This window comes from Leptonychotes weddellii, chromosome 5 (genome assembly GCF_054177405.1).
Source record: "Leptonychotes weddellii isolate Sample4059 chromosome 5, ASM5417740v2, whole genome shotgun sequence".
NCBI lineage: Eukaryota > Metazoa > Chordata > Mammalia > Carnivora > Phocidae > Leptonychotes > Leptonychotes weddellii.
In genome coordinates this window covers 54,781,855-54,799,676 of record NC_138373.1, presented here as the reverse complement: position 1 = coordinate 54,799,676, position 17,822 = coordinate 54,781,855, and the positions used below count along the sequence as shown (strand labels likewise).

At 37.0% G+C, this 17,822-nt stretch overlaps 1 protein-coding gene across 1 annotated transcript in view; it reads right to left on the bottom strand.

Moving 5' to 3' along the window:
- The window catches only part of ARMC3 (armadillo repeat containing 3), a 93,420-nt gene that overhangs the window by 37,570 nt on the left and 38,028 nt on the right, over nt 1-17,822 (bottom strand). The window contains exons 9-10 of the mRNA XM_081820743.1: nt 11,203-11,355; nt 11,005-11,110 (exon numbers count right to left, since the gene is read on the bottom strand). Coding sequence (XP_081676869.1) covers nt 11,005-11,110; nt 11,203-11,355 — 259 coding nt within the window. The remainder of the gene's footprint in view (nt 1-11,004; nt 11,111-11,202; nt 11,356-17,822) is intronic.

Here is a 17,822-nt window from a genome sequence, read left to right as displayed (position 1 = left end):
ACGATGGACTCTGAAAAACAAACTGAGGGTTCTAGAGGGGAGGGGGGTGGGAGGATGGGTTAGCCTGGTGGTGGGTATTGAGGAGGGCACATTCTGCATGGAGCACTGGGTGTTATGCACAAACAATGAATCATGGAACACTTCATCTAAAACTAATGATGTAATGTATGGGGATTAACATAAGAATAAAAAAAAAAAGTGGTAAAGAGTGATCCCAACTAGTTCCTAGTGGAAGTTGTGCTCAAGACTCCCTATGATACTGGATAGAGGGTAGTTACTCAGATGCACAAAATATAACAGATAATCTAGGCTCGCTTTTCTTTGTTCTGTAGTTAAGAAAGATAACATTTAGAGAGACTAAGACTTGCTCGTGAGGCAAGTCAATCAACCAACACAGGATTAAAACACCGGTGGTCTGACTTTTAGTCTATAACCTTTTTTACAATCATCCCTCTCTGAAGCTTTAAAAAGTATGGTGTTTTCTAGAAAAAAAAAAAAAATCCAGGGGATGAGAAATGAGGCAGGCCAGTTTGATATGCAGCATAGTGGGAAATTCTTACTAACCAATGGATATATTTTTTTCCCTTTTCCTTATTCTCCTTACAGAAGGAGGGGGAAGGAGAGGAAGGATAATGGAAAGGAAGCTGGGAGGAATGGAGTGGTCCTTATTATTTAGGAAGGAAAGGAGGAAATGAAGATTCACCCTTCTGGAGGGGCCGACTGGAGTTCCAGGAGCCCTGGGCAGGCCAGTCTGGAAGAATTCAGAGATCAGGAAAGCAAAGAAAAGCATTTTGGTGAAGATCTGGAGAAATTCAGACTCAGATACTAAGCAGGAGGCAGAGAGAGAGAAAAGTTGCAGGAGTGGAGACTAGGAGTTTCAACTCCTGCAAACTCCCTATGGTTGTGCATAGCGGACTACCTCGGGGTGTGTCCACCCCGCTGCCATGACGCTGGGCAAAGACTGTTCCTCTGTTTCCTCATCCACAAAGTGGACCTAACAATTATCCCTGCCTCATGGGACTGCTTCGAGGATTTAATAATATATTCCATTTCAAGTATCTAGCTCAAAGCCTGGCCCACACATGCCAGTTCTCACCATCACAACCGTCTGCTATATTCAGTGAGCCACAAGGCAGAGATTTTCGTATATCCTCTCGATTTTTTGGACCATGGAAAAATATCATATTTCCAAATTTGCATGTGTGTATGAAATTTTCATTTTCAGACAACTTTTCAGCGAAGTGGTCAAATCTCCAACACCTGCAGGGCTAGAGCTGTGACAGTTTCCTCGGGAGTCCCACCCAAGTCTTTCCCATTTAGGTGCAGCCAGTGAGTAATAAAGGCCATTTCCAGAGAGGAAAAAAAAAATCACAGAAAATGACTAATATAAAAAGTCAAGGATGAGTAAAAATGGAATTTATGTAGGTTTTAAGTACTGCTTCAAAGTGAGAGTGTGAGAGAAAAAAATCACACAATAATTTGAAAATTTTCTATGAACATCAGTAATGTTAGAAATCAAACCTGAGGGCACCTGGGTGGCTCAGTCGTTAAGCGTCTGCCTTCGGCTCAGGTCATGATCCCAGGGTCCTGGGATAGAGCCCCGCATCAGGCTCCCTGCTCTGCGGGAAGCCTGCTTCTCCCTCTCCCACTCCCCCTGCTTGTGTTCCCTCTCTCACTGTCTCTCTCCCTGTCAAATAAATAAATAAAATCTTAAAAAAAAAAAAAAGAAATCAAACCTGAAAGGGGTACCAGAAACTTTAAGGTAAGAGTATGCAAATGTCAGTCTCTGCTCTCTGGGTAATAAAAGCAGCACAGACAATTTTCTAATTGAACATTTCATGGGATCCCCACAGCCTCACAAAACTAGTAGCCAATAAATTTTAAACTGTGAAGGTCGACTAGGCAACAACTAACACAAAATGGAGATATGGAATCAACCTGTTTTATTGTAATATCCAGCTTTTCACTGTATATTTTTCTTCAAATCCAGTATGATTTTTCCAACCTACTATAGCCTGTGTTATAACAACATTCTATCAGGCAGAGAAGGAATCAAGGCACTAACAGGTAGAAATGAAAAATATCCATTCAGTAAACTTGTATGGAAATAATACAAGAATAAATTTTAAGTTTACCACAAAGACTCTTCCCATTTATTTGATCTATTAACTTCAGAAGCCTTTTAAAATAGTAAATAAACACTTTAAATTCCTTGAGATATCATCCTTAATACAAAAGTTTAAAACATCCTTATACAAAACTGAATTTCCTAAAAGGTTATGAAACTAACTCAGTTATCTTGTAGGATGCTCACATTGTGAGCATTCTAATTCAAAGGAGGTAGCATCTTACAACAAAGTGATACTAATAAGAATTTTAAAACAAAATAATCTATTATACAAAGTCAAGAGCAAAAAATCAGCTCTAGAGAGACTACAATAACAATGAGATTAACTAATGCTGTCCAAGCATATGCTATTAATCCTATATGGTTATAAATGTCAAAACATTTTAAAGTGACTGCACCTTAAAAGGGCCAAAGACAAATGTAAGCATCTATTAACACACATTTAGCAGGAGAATATTCTTTCTTCAAAAGCAACACAATGAAATGCTTATGAGATGACAATATTTTAATAATGTTTTAAAATATTATTTTAGATGCACCAGAGAGTGTTTCAAATTAAATTATTGTGCCTTTCGTTAAAATTCAGAGCAATCTTTCCATTGCCTTTTTTGCCCCTCCCCCAACTTCCTTCTTAATGACCACTAGGGGTCAGTATGAAGACACAGTTCCCTTCACAGCAGTGAAAACAGCTCTGGAAACATTTTCCTGGTGAAAAACCCTTACGCAACAAAGACAATAACTGTACAGCTTTGGCATTCTGAAGTCCAACCGATACATCAAGTCTGTAACATGAGTTTGCATTTTTCATGAGACTGCATTTTAATTTTGTAAATCACAGTGGATTAGTTCTACAGTCGATGTTTCTTTAATAGCAAAGTATTCAAAGTGACAAGATTATTTACTCTAAGTGTATATGTGTGAACTGGCCAAGAAGTATGTTCTAGAACAGACAGTAAAATTTATTTTCAAAGGGTGAGATTACACGACTCTTGGCCATCTTAAAGCCATACATCCCATCTCTTCCCATAGAGGAACAGAGATGGAAGTGTAGCTTGTGGTGTTTTGCCAACTTTAGGGGAGACTTTTTTTTCTCCTTCAAAGTGACTGTCCTCGTTGGGTGCACAATAGCTTCGAGTGCATAATATAGCCAATTCTAAGACATAGCATTAGTCTATATATTTAAGTCTACAAATTAAAAGAAATACTTGTAGAAATAAATATACAAATATATTACCTTCCCCCAACTCTATTTAATGGGGTGAGAATGGAAAAAAAAAAAAAAGCTTTGAGAAGTGCTTTCTATACAATACTAGAGAGATTTAACATTCCAAGAAATGACGTATGGTCAGGCTCTCCCCTGACAATGCCCAATGACCAATAGGGAGTTGGGTCATGGTGAACAGATGAAGTCCTGCCTTTTCTTGAAGTGCTGTATAAAGTTCTATACATGGCACACCTTTCAAATGGTTTCTCTACGCCTTACGTGGCTTTCTTAGGCATGGTACGCCATGAATAATTCTACTATTCAGTCAATGCTTTATTTCTACGTTAGTGAAGAGAAATATTAATACTGATAATACAGAATGACAGGTTATCCATAAATAATAAAGAACATTTAAAAGTTCCCAAAGTACTCAAACACACATCCATATAATTTGGGGGCATTGTGTCTCTTTCTGGAATCCCTTTGAGGTATACTCCTTACTCATCTCCTCATTTCCTTTGCTGTGGTCCTGACCATAGGTCACACAATAGCAGACGGGTCCCTACAGAAGAGCTTTGTCTCTAGGGGCCCCTAGGTGGCTCAGTCAGTTAAGTGTCTGCCCTCGGCTCAGGTCATGGTCCCGGGGTCCTGGGATTGAGCCCCATGTTGGGCTCACTGCTCAGCGGGGAACCTGCTTCCCCCTCTCCTCCCCACTTGTGTTCTCTCTCTCTCTAAGTAAATGAATAATATCTTGGAGAAGAAGAAGAAGAAGAAGAAGAGGAAGAAGAAGAAGAAGAAGAGGAAGAAGAGAAAGAAGAAGAAGAAGAAGAAGAAGAAGAAGAAGAAGAAGAAGAAGAAGAAGAAGAAGAAAGAAGAGCAGCTTTGTCTCTGGTATTGTGAAGGCCTGCAGTGGCCTAGCAAGCAACTTTTTGTTAGTTTAAGTAACCACTATATGTGCTGTCATTTAGAACTTACTTAACTCACTGCTGTTGCGGAAAGCGAAGAAGGGGTATAAGAAATAAAAAATAAAAACCAAAGAAATGGAGATTAGAAGGTCTCTAAGCTTGAGCAAAATCACCCAGTTCTTCATGGAGAGAACATGGAATAAGTATGAAGAATCAGGAGTTAGTATGATCTATTAATAAACAATAGAGACTTGATTATGTATTTTCTACAGCAAAACCACAGTTTGTACTTACTTATCTATGGGTATTAATTGTATTATTACTTTTTATGTTTTTATTTTATTCATTGTCTTATTTCCTAAAATAACTATCTTTTGAGAACTATGTAGTCACCAACCATACTATTTTCTAATCTTTTCATAGTTTACTAATAGCCAAAATTTACTTAGTGTTGGCAAGGAAAATGAAAACCATCAAACTCTTTTTATTCTTAGGACAACTCAGAAACTCTAATTCTGATCAGATCCAACAGATGGCAGTGATGTTATAAATTAACAGTTTAAAATACTCCTATAATATGTAGAATCTGCCCCTCAGAAGAATGTCAACCAAGAATAATTCTCTCGGTATTTGCATAAATAATGTACAGCTTTGATATGAATAATTGGATAGAAGAATACAAGGTAAATATCACATGAAATTTTGCTGAAATGGTATTTCCTGTATCAAAAATCAACAACTTTCTCCTTTCCAAAAAGTATTATAAATTGAGAATTGTCAGAAAGATTAGCAGTGAACCAAGAAAGGATAACAGTGTCCAGAGTAACTAAATGGGTTACATTTTTTTTTTAAGATTTATTATTTATTTTTAGGGAGGAAGAGGGCACATGCATGTGAGCCCCGGCGGGGGGTGGGGTGGGGGTGGGGGGGTTGGGTAGGAGCAGAGAGAGAGGGAGAGACTCTTTAAGCAGGCTCCTTGCTGAGAGCAGAGCCTGACGCAGGGCTCGATCCCACCACCCTGAGATCATGACCTGAGCCAAAACCAAGATTTGGATGCTTAACTGACAGAGTCACCCAGCCACCCCAATGGGTTATATTTTTATATAAAAATTCATTATTGCTCTTTGGTTTCTATTTTCACTTATTTTTTCCTATGGGGTTGTCTTAGCCTTCTCACTTTTTATTTATTCACTTAAAAAATAATTTTACTTTTCTTTCTCCTCTGTCACTTTAAATAAGTGAATCTGGTTGGGACACCTGCGTGGCTCAGTTGGTTAAGCGTCTGCCTTCGGCTCAGGTCATGATCCCAGGGTCCTGGGATCGAGTCCCACTTCTGGCTCCTTGCTCAGCGGGGAGCCTGCTTCTCCCTCTGCCCACTGCTTCCCCTGCTTATGCTTGTTCTCTCTCTCTGACAAATAAATAAATAAAATCTTAAAATGAATGAATGAATGAATGAATCAATCAATCTGGCTGTTCTTGTCCTTTTTTCCTACACCTCCAAACTGTTATTTTTATTTGTGTTTGTGGCCTTACCATGTTTTTATCCACTTTAAGTGATTTTTACCCTAAAGATAATAAAGAATGAGAAGTATGACTAGAAAACTCTTAGAGGTGTGTTTCCACTGCTGCTTCTGTGATTCCAATTATGTAAAAATGAACACACAAAACAATAGAGATGATCGCTTTCTGTTTGAAGTTATGGGCATTGGTTGATGTCAGACAGACCTGTCTTTTCACTGTCCTGTTGCTTTCCATTGTATTTTGGGTAAGTCCACTTCCCCCAAATGCCTACTCTGCAGTGGGCACTATTCTAGATGCTTGGTAGGCATCAGCGAATTAAACAGACAAAGGCATTTCCTTCATGGGTGCTGGTCAGAGGAGGGTTGGGGACAGAAAATAAATAACAAACATAATGAGTGAGTTACACAGTATGTTAGAAAATCATAAGTGCGATGGAAAAGGGGCAGCAGGGAAAGAGGTTTGAGAAAAAGTGTGTGTGGGTGCAACGGTAAACAATGTGGTCATGGTGGGTCTCTTTAAGAAGGTGACATTTGGGGGCACCTGGGTGGCTCAGTCGTTAAGCGTCTGCCTTCGGCTCAGGTCATGATTCCAGGGTCCTGGGATCGAGCCCCACATCGGGCTCCCTGCTCGGCAGGAAGTCTGCTTCTCCCTCTCGCACTCCCCCTGCTTGTGTTCCCTCTCTCGCTGTCTCTCTCTCTGTGTCAAATAAATAAATAAAATCTTTAAAAAAAAAAAAAAAAAGAAGGTGACATTTGAACAGACTTGAAGGACGAGTGAGCCATGGGCATTCTGGGGTTAGAAGAACATTCCATGCACAGAGACTGGTCCATCCATAAGGCCTGAGGCAAAATACTACTGGAAGTTGTACCTATTTCCAGAACAGATTTTGTGATCTACTTTACTTTTCATCATTTTACTCCCTAACACCTGCTTATTTGTAAACAAAGGAATGTGTGTCTGCCAGATTTATTGTTTTATTTATTTATTTATTTATTTATTTATTTATTTATATTTATTGTTTTTTAAGTACAGTCTCAATTGTCTATAACTCAAATACCTGGAAACTTCATATATCCGTAATATACATGAGCACTATCAGAAAGAAAGAAAGAAAAAAGAAGGAAGGAAGGAAGGGAGGAAAGGAAGGAAAGAAGGAAGGAAAAAAGGGAGGGAGGGAGGAAGAGAGAAAGGAAGGAAGGAAGAAATGGTCTCTGAGGACCAAAACACCACTTAGAGAAGAGGTCTCAGGCCTTCACTTATGGCTTTTATATAAAATTTGATAAAGCTTGGTTAACTGACCGAAAGGAAGGCATTTGAAGAGAATTTTGGCAGGATCAGTCCTGCCAATCAGATCTACAGACAGCAGTGAAAATTGACACTGACAGCTTGCCAATGAGGAGTCGACAAGATGAGTCAACATCCAAGAGGCACTGAGGCCAGAAGGTCACACTCAGAGTGCAGCAGCCATCCACCCTCCCTACAGTGCTCTGATACCACCACCTTGGAGCACGTGGTGGCCATCAACTCAAAATGGCGACCATAACCCTCCCCCAAAAGTCTAGTAACAGTATGATCAGCTTCAAAAGTTGGAGGAAGGATTTTAGAGTATTTTAATTCACATGCATTACAAACTTTCAAAAGCTTTGTTAATTATAAAGAATTTTCAAATATACGGAAAACTTGAGCATCCAGGAAGCGTCATTCACAGAGAATACCAGTGAGGCAAAATCTTTTGGCACCAATTAAGGTGATATTTATAATTAAAGTTGAAAGGGGTATGGGTGGTCTGACTATTTATTTATCACTGCTACCAGAATTGCTCATCATCTTACCATTCTATTGCATATGAGTGTGTTTTTTCTCTTAAGAAAGCAAGATGTGTGAACATCTGAATATAGGTATTTTAGATTACAAATTTGTATAAAATTCTATTTTTAGACTGTAAAAATATTTTGTTTTTTAAAAGCATTTATCAATTTCACAAAAAGAGTCACCACAAAGTATATTTTTCCTTCCTCTGGTTGATTTTTTTTCCTTTACCTTATTTTTTTTTTAAGATTTTATTTCCTTATTTGACAGAGAGAGACACAGCGAGAGAGGGAACACAAGCAGGGGGAGTGGGAGAGGGAGAAGCAGGCTTCCCACTGAGCAGGGAGCCTGATGCGGGCCTTGATCCCAGGACCCTGGGAACATGACCTGAGCCGAAGGCAGACGTTTAACAACTGAGCCACCCAGGTGCCCCGTTTTTTTTTTTTTTTTTTTTCCTTTAACTTAGAAAATTTTAATTTACCCACAACTTGCCAGGCAAAAATCTGTTGTTACATAAAGGAAATTATATCAGCATAAAATGTAATCATAACACACCAGAGAACATTCATTTCATGAAATGGGCCTCCAACTCCAGAAGGTGCCCTGGCTTTAAGAATTAAAAGTCCAGGGCGCCTTGGTGACTCAATCGGTTAAGCATCTGCCTTCGGCTGGGGCCATGATCCCAGGGTCCTGGGATAGAGTCCCACATCAGGCTCCCTGCTCTGCGGGAAGCCTGCTTCTCCCTCTCCCACTCCCCCTGCTTGTGTTCCCTCTCTCTCACTCTATCTCTGTCAAATAAATAAATAAAATCTTAAAAAAAAAAAGAATTAGAAATCCATTTTAGGCACATAGGGATATGAATGTCGGAGGGTTGTCTTCTAACAAACAAAATTAGTATTCACAGTGCTTAACTGCAAATTTTTTTTTTTTTAATTAGGCTTGCAATTATCAGGTACCTCAACAGCTACCCAGTGCACCTGGAAGACATTAACTCTGGTTTTTTGCCTTCTTTTACCACTTAGGTGTGGCAGAGAAGCAACATTCTTTCTATCCCCTAGTCCCACCACCCCAGCAGCAGAGCCGTGACTCAGCCCCCCAACCCCTATCCCACAGCTAGGAAAGGTGATCTAAGGCCCCGCTTCTAAAATGTAATGCTAGAAATACTCACCAATGCTGAGTTTAAGCTAATATGTTTTTAAAGATGATCTGAGTAGAAAACACTTCTTATTAAAAATAATCAGTCATGGTTGCTGTCTCTTCTGTTGTGGTTCTAATTAATACTCTAAGAGGCTTGCTAGAAGGATAGACAATGTGGCTTACTTGTTTTCATTCCTTTTGATTGACTATAGAATCTTTGTCAACTCCAGTCTTCAGCATTTGGTACAAACATGTCAAATCTGACTCCATCTCCTCCTCAGAAATATTTATTTTCAATATCTTTTAGCTCAAAAGTCCAAAGTAAAAACTATACAGGCCTCAAAAGACATCCATAAAACCACTTTTATTCATGTCCCATTTTCCATACCAAACACAAATTGAAAAACAAAAAAATCAGAAAGGACAATATATAATAGATTAAATAACTGCAATTGAAAATTTTAAAAAAGTAAATTACAAAAATTGAGATGTGTGGCATCATTTAGTGTTAATTGACCTTTCTATGTTCACAAAATGGAACGTAGAGTCAGATGACAAAATTCTGTGAAATAGATGATTAAATTGCAAGAGAAAATCTGGAGGCAGCCTCTTTTAGAAGCTACTTAACATCCTAATTTTCTATGATTTTATATAAAACTGTGAGATGATATAAGCCAGGCAAACTCACATCAAATTACGATGTCTATACACTCTGGAGGCCTGTTAAAGTGTTTTAGGTAATATATAAATCTAAATGCACCTGAGATAGAAGAGTTTTAGTGTCACTGATAAGACTTTAGCACCAGCCCGACGATACTGGAACAATCACTAAATAAGCTATTTTCAAATTGCTACTTACTATGACTCAATATTCTAGAAATTTATGTGCTTTCATATAGATGATGATGACCCTGAATTTTGGAAATTACCGTGTCAAAGACTGTAGCTTTTAAAGGAACACAATTTTCTTCTGATGCTTATACATTTTGGCTGAATTTGAATCAGGCATTGTTAGATTTTTAGTCATTGCATTAAAGACTCGTAAAATATTTGTGTGGGAGGAGTGAAAGGGAAGGAAAGGCTAAGAGATAGATTAAGTATATGAGGGAGGTGGAGGAAGATTTATTTCAAGTTAAAAAAGAGTAATTTTAGCCACAATGCCACAAAGGAATAATACATGAAAGTTAATAACTTACGTATTGTGATGGTGGACTTTATGTGTCAACTTGCCTGGGCTAAACAATATCCAGGTAGCTGGTAAAACATTATTTTTGAGTGTGTCTGTGAAGGTGTTTCTGGAAGAGGTTAGCATTTGAATCAGTAGACTGAGTAAAGGTTGCTCTCACCAAAGTGGGTGGGCATCACCTAATCCATTGAGGGTCCATATAGAACAAAGAAAGTGGAAAGGTAAACTTGCTCTCTGCCTAAGCTGAGACATTCATCTTTTCCTGCCCTGGGACACTGGCTTCCCTGGCTCTCAGGCCGTCAAACTCGGACTAAATTATACCACCATCTTTCCTGGTTCCCCAGTTTGCAGATGGCAGATCATGAAACTTCTTGGCCTTCATAATCACATAAGCCAATTCCTATAATAAACCTCCATGTCTATGTATATTATGTCCTATCGGTTCTGTTTCTCTAGAGAATCCTGACTAATAAGCATACCAAATGAGATGTAGGGAGGGGAAATAATCATTTTATTTATGAAAGTTGCCTTCAAGAAATTCTCACTCTTTTATAAGGTGGTCTTCTGTAGAGAAAAGAACATAGATTCTGGAGGCCAGCAGACCTGGGTTTAATTTCCAGCTCAGATATTTTAATAAATTTGTATACCCAGGAAAATTAGGTAAATTGCAGAGCCTCGGTTTTCTCATTTGTTGACAGATTATCTAGATAATTAAAATTTATAACGAATACAGATCATGTACCACAGTGTTTGGAATGCAGAGGGCATTCCTTTCCAATCTTTCCTCATAGTATTTAGCCATATTATGTTGTTTCAGATTGACTTTTTAAAATGTTTCTAGATTTGCCTAATGTTTATGTCGTTTTAAAATGGATCTTTTATATTTTTTCTAGATGTATCGAAGGTTTATATAAAGTTGTCTTTAATATTTCCAGCACTCTCCAGTTCTGTTTGTTCTGGAATCTTCCACACGAGAGGGTTTCTGAGGAATAATCCAAGATAGAACAGCTGACAGAATATGTACACTGCCTTGAAAGCCAAAATATTACAGTCAGAACATGTTGGACTGTTGGGTGGCCCCAAACGAGGCAGTGTTGCGTTGTCTGGTACTCACTTTGCATTCGCCCTGTTGCATGTGGTCAGATTAGCTAGGGCGAGGGCCGCGGCTTCCCTTACTTCTTCACTTTCACTCCTGAGCAACTGAATTAACTGTGGAATCCCTGCAGAAACCGAAAGGGAAGATGTGGGTCTATAAACATCCAGGTAAACGACAGTTTGGTGGCCTAAAAATGGGTCTGTCTGGTTTGCTTACCCTGATTATTGAAAAATTCTTTGCTGCCTGAATTCTCACACATCACCGAAATAGCTTGGGAGGCAGCAATTTTAGTTCCGTCATTTTCAGAACCCAAAAGGGCCACAAGGCATTTTTCGACCTCTTGTTCGTGAAAGAGTTTTCTATTTTCAGCTTGCATAAACCAAAAGGAAAAAAAAATCAGAATGTTGCTGCAAAAACTGTGCAAGGGTAACTACTTCCTCATCTAAAATATAACAGGAATTCAAACTATTTCTTAGCTTTAAAACTAAACAAAATATACACCTGTTTAACCTTTAGAACACAGTGACTATGCAAAATGACTTATGGATATTGGAATTTTTTCCCTAATATGATATCAATAACGCAGCAAAGAAAATTCTAGGGGTGCCTGGGTGTTAAGCCTCGTCGGTTAAGCCTCTGACTCTTGGTTTCAGCTCAGGTCATGATCTCAGGGTTGTGAGATTGAGCCCCGCATCAGGCTCTGTGCTCAGCGCGGAATTTGCTTGAGATTCTCTCTCCCTCTCCCTCTGTTCCTCCTGCTCATGCTCTCTGTCTCTCTAAAATAAATAAATAAATCTTTAAAAAAAAATGACAATTCTATAATAAGAAAAAGGCAAGTTTCAGATTTAGAGAGAATTTATTTAACGCCAATCATGGGGCCTGGCATGATGCCATGTTCACAATGCTTTCTTCGCACTAAGGACAAAACCCTGTTGATTTGATGTTCACTTTAAATACAAAACTCAATATTTGAAGAATGCCTAAGGTGTACAAACTGGCATGTTGGATGCTTGAGAGAAAAAGAGAGGAGAGGAGAAAGTGAAAAAGGAGTAATAGAGTATGACCCCAAGTCTTAAGGATTTATAATCTTATATCAAAAAATCATATTCATTTTTTACCTCGTTACAATACATGCTGTTGTAGCAAAAATTAAATATTTAATTGCTAAATTACCATCAATATAATCTAAACATACATTAGCATGATTTTCTTTATTTGAAAACAAATAAAATTATGACTCTAAGTACATACCATATTCACTCCATCATAGAACACTAAATGAAAAACCCAAGTATTTTTAATGTTCTCTTTGTTCCCTAATGTTTTTCTCTTGATTTTGTTTCATTTTTTAAATAAATGACAACCTCATTACTATACTAAGCAAACACTACATTAAACTAAATTAGAACATTAAAACTTAATTTTTTGTTCTGTGTTCTATAGTTAATTCTAAATAAGTTACTATTTATTAAAGACATGGTCTCGAAAAAAGGTATATTAACCAAACTCAATTTTAATGCCATAAGAGGTACCAGAGACTAGTTTGAAAAGCAACAGCTTACAAATAATTCTTTGCTAATTTATTTACAGTTCCTTCAAAAAACTTTGTCTTAGGGTTGATTCTCCATGAATTGACCTTCATAAACTCAATTTACTTGATTAAAACAGAAGAATGTATGATACAGGCTTTTAGGATGCTGATATACATAAGAGACTATTCTGTTAGAATAAAAATCTCTGCAAAAACTGCTGATACTAATTTAGGTCATACATAACATCTGCATGTGGAAGTAATTCATTACTTACATATACTGTAATTAACTTGTTTTTCCAGGAATATTCTGAGAAGTTATCGAAACTGGTTTTCCACTTTAAAGTTAATACACAATTTCTATCTTCTTCCAACAATGAGTTTTTTAAATTGCCCCACTCACAGAAGCAGAATCACATTGAGATGCCACCATCTTTGCAAACATTTTTGGCCTTTGTTCATCGGATACACCGCAAGCTGATCATAACTGGCACCAGCTAAATTACTACCACTTCTGTTCATTTGTCTTAAACCAATTATGAACCATGTCCTGTAATCCTATCATTTTAATCCCTTGCTCCTTTCATTTAAAATTAGGATTCAGTCAGGTCAGAACTGTTTTATAAAAATGTTGCGATTAATAGTTAAATCTCAAGTATGTGGCTTCTGAAATGTTTTAAAATATATGTAGTCCTGATTAGTAATCCCTGAATAAACAAGATCTGAAAGTTTTCTAGAGTCTCTGACCTAAATTGCTTAGATTTATAATTAAGACTTCCCTGAATCTCAAGCTCTAAATTAACTTCACTAAACGGAACAGTCTGAGAGTAAGTTCTACCAGGGAAATCGGCCAAAAGAATTAATTTGTAAAGACTAACTTTGGAGTATGCAGTTGTAATGCAGTTTTTGCATTCAAAAAAACAGTATATATGCCATTATTGGAAAGATTTTTCAAAATAATCTAAATACTGTGGGCAATTAGTTTCTCAACCCTGCTGGGAGTGTTCTCAAAATCCAGCTGTGTTCACCAAACCTCAAAAGTGCTGACTGCAGTGTGGCTATAATGGATTTAAAAGATGAATTAATATATTAACCAAGTACCTTCATTGAATTGCTACACCAAGAAGTAAAGTATTTATGTTTTAATTACACAGATAATAAAGATGGCAAGGTAATTATGCGACTAATAGAGTAATGTCCTTTAAAAATAACATTTGTGCAGTATCACTAAAATAAAAAGCATGAGGTTTTGTAACTGGAAATAAATCTGCTCGTAATGATGCTTTCTTCACCCACTCTCAGAAGTTGCTATTGTACCACCTTTGGTCCTGCTGAGATGTTAATGCCAGTTCATAAACCTCATGGCAATGTGGCAATTAACACCTTCCTCCTCCTGGTGCCAGGTCAAAGGCATACTGGTCTGGGCTTTCTACGGTGGGGTGGGGACGCAGGTTAAAAAGTACTCAACAAACAAAACTTCAAGGTTGTGTGTTATGTGTTTGTGTGTTTCAACTGTGTTTTTGACATGCAATGACAATGCATTACCTAATCTACAAAAAATGTTTGATGATGATGGAAAGTAAAAAAAAAATGTTATAAATGAATACTGATGGTTACATTATTCTTAATAACAGGATGAAGAGCAGTATTTGTTAAAATCTGCTTATGAATGGAGTTTTCTAACAGGGCAAATAGCTTCTCTCATTTGGTAGGTTGTCTCTTAGTCTTGCTGATTGCTTCCTTCGCTGTGCAGAAGCTTTCTATTTTGATGTAGTCCCAATTGTTTATTTTTGCTTTTGTTTTCCTTGCCTCAGGAGACATATCCAGAAAAATGTTGCTACGGCCTATGTCAGAGTAATTACTGCCTGTGGTCTCTTCTAGGATTTTCTGTGGAAAATTATTTTGAAAATTCACAACTATGTATTTTCAATACAGAAATATTAGGAGATAACTTTGTGAATCCTTGTTAAGTTTTTAGAGTTTACCATTGTTACTAATTAATATAAAATAAAGCATGATAGATCTGGCTAGGTCTGGCAGAGAGAAGTCAAGGCAGGCAAGAGTTGATATAAGAAGGGGTAGACAAGAAATATTTAGGGTTGAAAATAAAGCACAGTATAGAATGGAGGCAGGGAAGAGGAGGTGGTTATTGTTGATTTGGCTATGTAAACAGCATAAGGAGGTAAATAAATAAATAGAAGAGAATAATCAGCTAAATGACATGTCTGTAAGATTTAGGAGCTGGGAAGTTAATGCCAAATTCTACAAGGACTATTTTGGCAGAATGGTAGAAGCAGAAGTCACATGCTTAAGGTTAAGGCATGGAGATAAGATATTGCTAATCTGTGGGGATCTCACCATCCGTTGTTTGTTCCCTTAACCCTAACTGTACTTTGGAAAGTAGTCCCTTCATTTGTCTCTTTATTTAAACTATCTGGAGATTACAGAGCTTGTTTTTGCCAAGACCATATTTGATGATAAATGGCAATCTTAATATCAAATTAGAATTTAAAGCTAAAAATCAATTAAATGAGATTTTTTAAAAAAAATCAATAATGGATATAAAATAACATTAAATAAAGCAAAGTTAGTTAAAATAAAATTACAAGAAAAAATCAACAGAAATAACATAGTGAGAAACTTCTAACATACCACTCTTCTTCTGTGATAGATCAAAGAATAGATAAAAAATAAGGATGACAAAAACTGTACAGTGTAATTTAGAAAGCTGAGCTAAAAGGCAAATATCAAACTCTACATTCCACTGGAAATACATCTTTTTTCTATTCAACAAATATTTATCCACTTATTTTATTCATTGTTTACCTTTATCTTCTAGAATAGTGCCTTGCATATAGCATGCATAGAATAAATATTTGTTAAGTAGTAAGCAAAGAACATACCTTTTCAAGATTTCATAGAAGACTAGTATACACTGATTATTTCCTAGACCTCAGTGAAAATGCAATATTATTTCCAAAGCAAAATTTGCATTTTTTAACTACAAATCAAAAAATGTTAGAATTTAAAATGGAAGACTTTGAACTCTGGGTCCTGATGGAGAAATGGGATCTGGGGTTCACTGTAGGTCTTTCCCTCGAAGTGTTGGCTCAGTTTGCTGACATGGTCAAAAGGCTGATTAAGATACTTGCTTCATAAAACTGAAATTGAAAATAATCATAAGATAACCAAATCTTTATATTACATAAAATGACGGTGCATGTTTTTAAAATGCTGTTCATAATACATATCACCCTACTTCAAAGAGGGTATCGTGAACAAGAGAAAGTCCAGAAAAAGTAAGACGATGATTATAGGATAGCCTACAGACGTGACATATGGGGAAAGACTAAGTAAAATATAGATTCTTCAGTCTGGAAAAACGGTGGTTAAAGGGAACATGAAAAAAAAATCACAAATGACATAGATGTAATAAATACAGATTTAGTCATTTGATTCTAAAATAGTGAGGAGACACAATTTGGAACTGGAATATAGTCATTTTAGAATTAACATAAGGAAGTAGATTCATAAAACATAAAGTGCCAGATGGAATTTAAAGACTATCTGGTTGAGTTTCTTTGTATTACAAATAAAGAATGGATTTCAACAAATGGTGCTAGGAAACTGGATTTCCACTTGCAAAAGAAGGAAGTTGGATCCTTAACACCATATACAAAAACAACTCAAAATGGATCAAAGACCTAAACATTAGAGATAAAACTATAAAATGCTTAGACAAAAATGGGAAAATTTTCCTGATGTCAGATTTGTTAATGATTTTTTGGATATAACACCAAAAGTACAGGAAACAAAAGAAAAAATAAATTGGATTACATCAGAATTAAAAACTGCATCAAAGGACACAATCAATAGAGTGAAAAGGCAACCCATGGAATGGGGGAAAATATTTGCAAATCATACATCTGATAAGGAGTTACTACCCACAGTATAAAGAACTCCTACAACTCAATAACAACAACAACAACAACAAAAAAACAAACAAAAAAAACCAACCTGGTTAAAAAATGGGCAAAAGATTTAAGTAGATATTTTTTCCAAAGAGAAACAAATGGACAATAGATCATGGAAAAAATGCTCAACATCACTAATCATTAGAGAAGTACAAACCAAAACACAATGAAATACCACCTCATACTCATTAGCATGGCTATTGACTAACTAAATAAACAACATAGCAAGTACTGGTGAGAATGTAGAGAAATTGGAACCTTTGTGTCCTGTTGATGGGAATGTAAAATGGTGCAGCTGCTAGGAAAACGTTATGTCAGCTCCTCAACATATTTAACACAGAATTACCATATGATCCAACAAGTCCAGTCAGTATACCCCAAAGAACTGAACGCAGGGTCTTGAAAAGCTATTTTTTTTAAAGATTTTATTTATTTATGTATTAGAGAGCGAGCGAGAGAGAAACAGCATGAGAGGGGAGAAGGTCAGAGGGAGAAGCAGGTTCGCCGCTGAGCTGGGAGCCCGATGTGGGACTTGATCCCAGGACTCCAGGATCATGACCTGAGCCGAAGGCAGTCGCTTAACCAACTGAGCCACCCAGGCGCCCTTGAAAAGCTATTTGTATATGCATGTTCATAGCAGCATTATTCACAGTAGCCAAAAAGTGGAAGCAACCCAAGTGTCCATTAATAGACAAATAGATCAACAAAATGTGATATATACAATACTATGGAACACTAGTCAGCCTTAAAAAGGAAGGAAATTCTGATGTACGCTAGAACATGGATAAACCTGAGAATAAGTCACGCAAAGTGAAACAAGCTAGTCACAAAAGGACAAATATTGTATGGTTCCACCTATATAAGGACTTAAAATAGTCAAAATCATAGAGACAGAGAGGATGGTGGTTGTCAGGGACTGCAAGGAGGAAGAAATGGGGAGTTCGTTGTTCCACAGGTACAGGGTGTCTCTTTGGCAAGATGAAAAGAGTTCTGGAGACGGATGTTGGCGATGGTAGCACAAAAACGTGAATGTACTTCATGCCACTGAGCTTAAAATTGGTTAAGACAGTAAACTTAATACTATGTGTGTTTTACCATAATTTCTATTAATTAATTAATTAATTTATTTATTTATTTTAAAGTTTATTTATAATCTCTACACCCAACATGGGGCTAGAACTCATGACCCTGAGGATCAAGAGTCGCAATGCTCCACCAACTGAGCCAGCCAGGCACCCCTTTTACCACCATTTTTGAAAGAATAGAACTCATTTCCTTTCCTTTCATCAAAACCAGCTCCTCTTCTTGAGTTCCCCATTTCAGTGAATGGC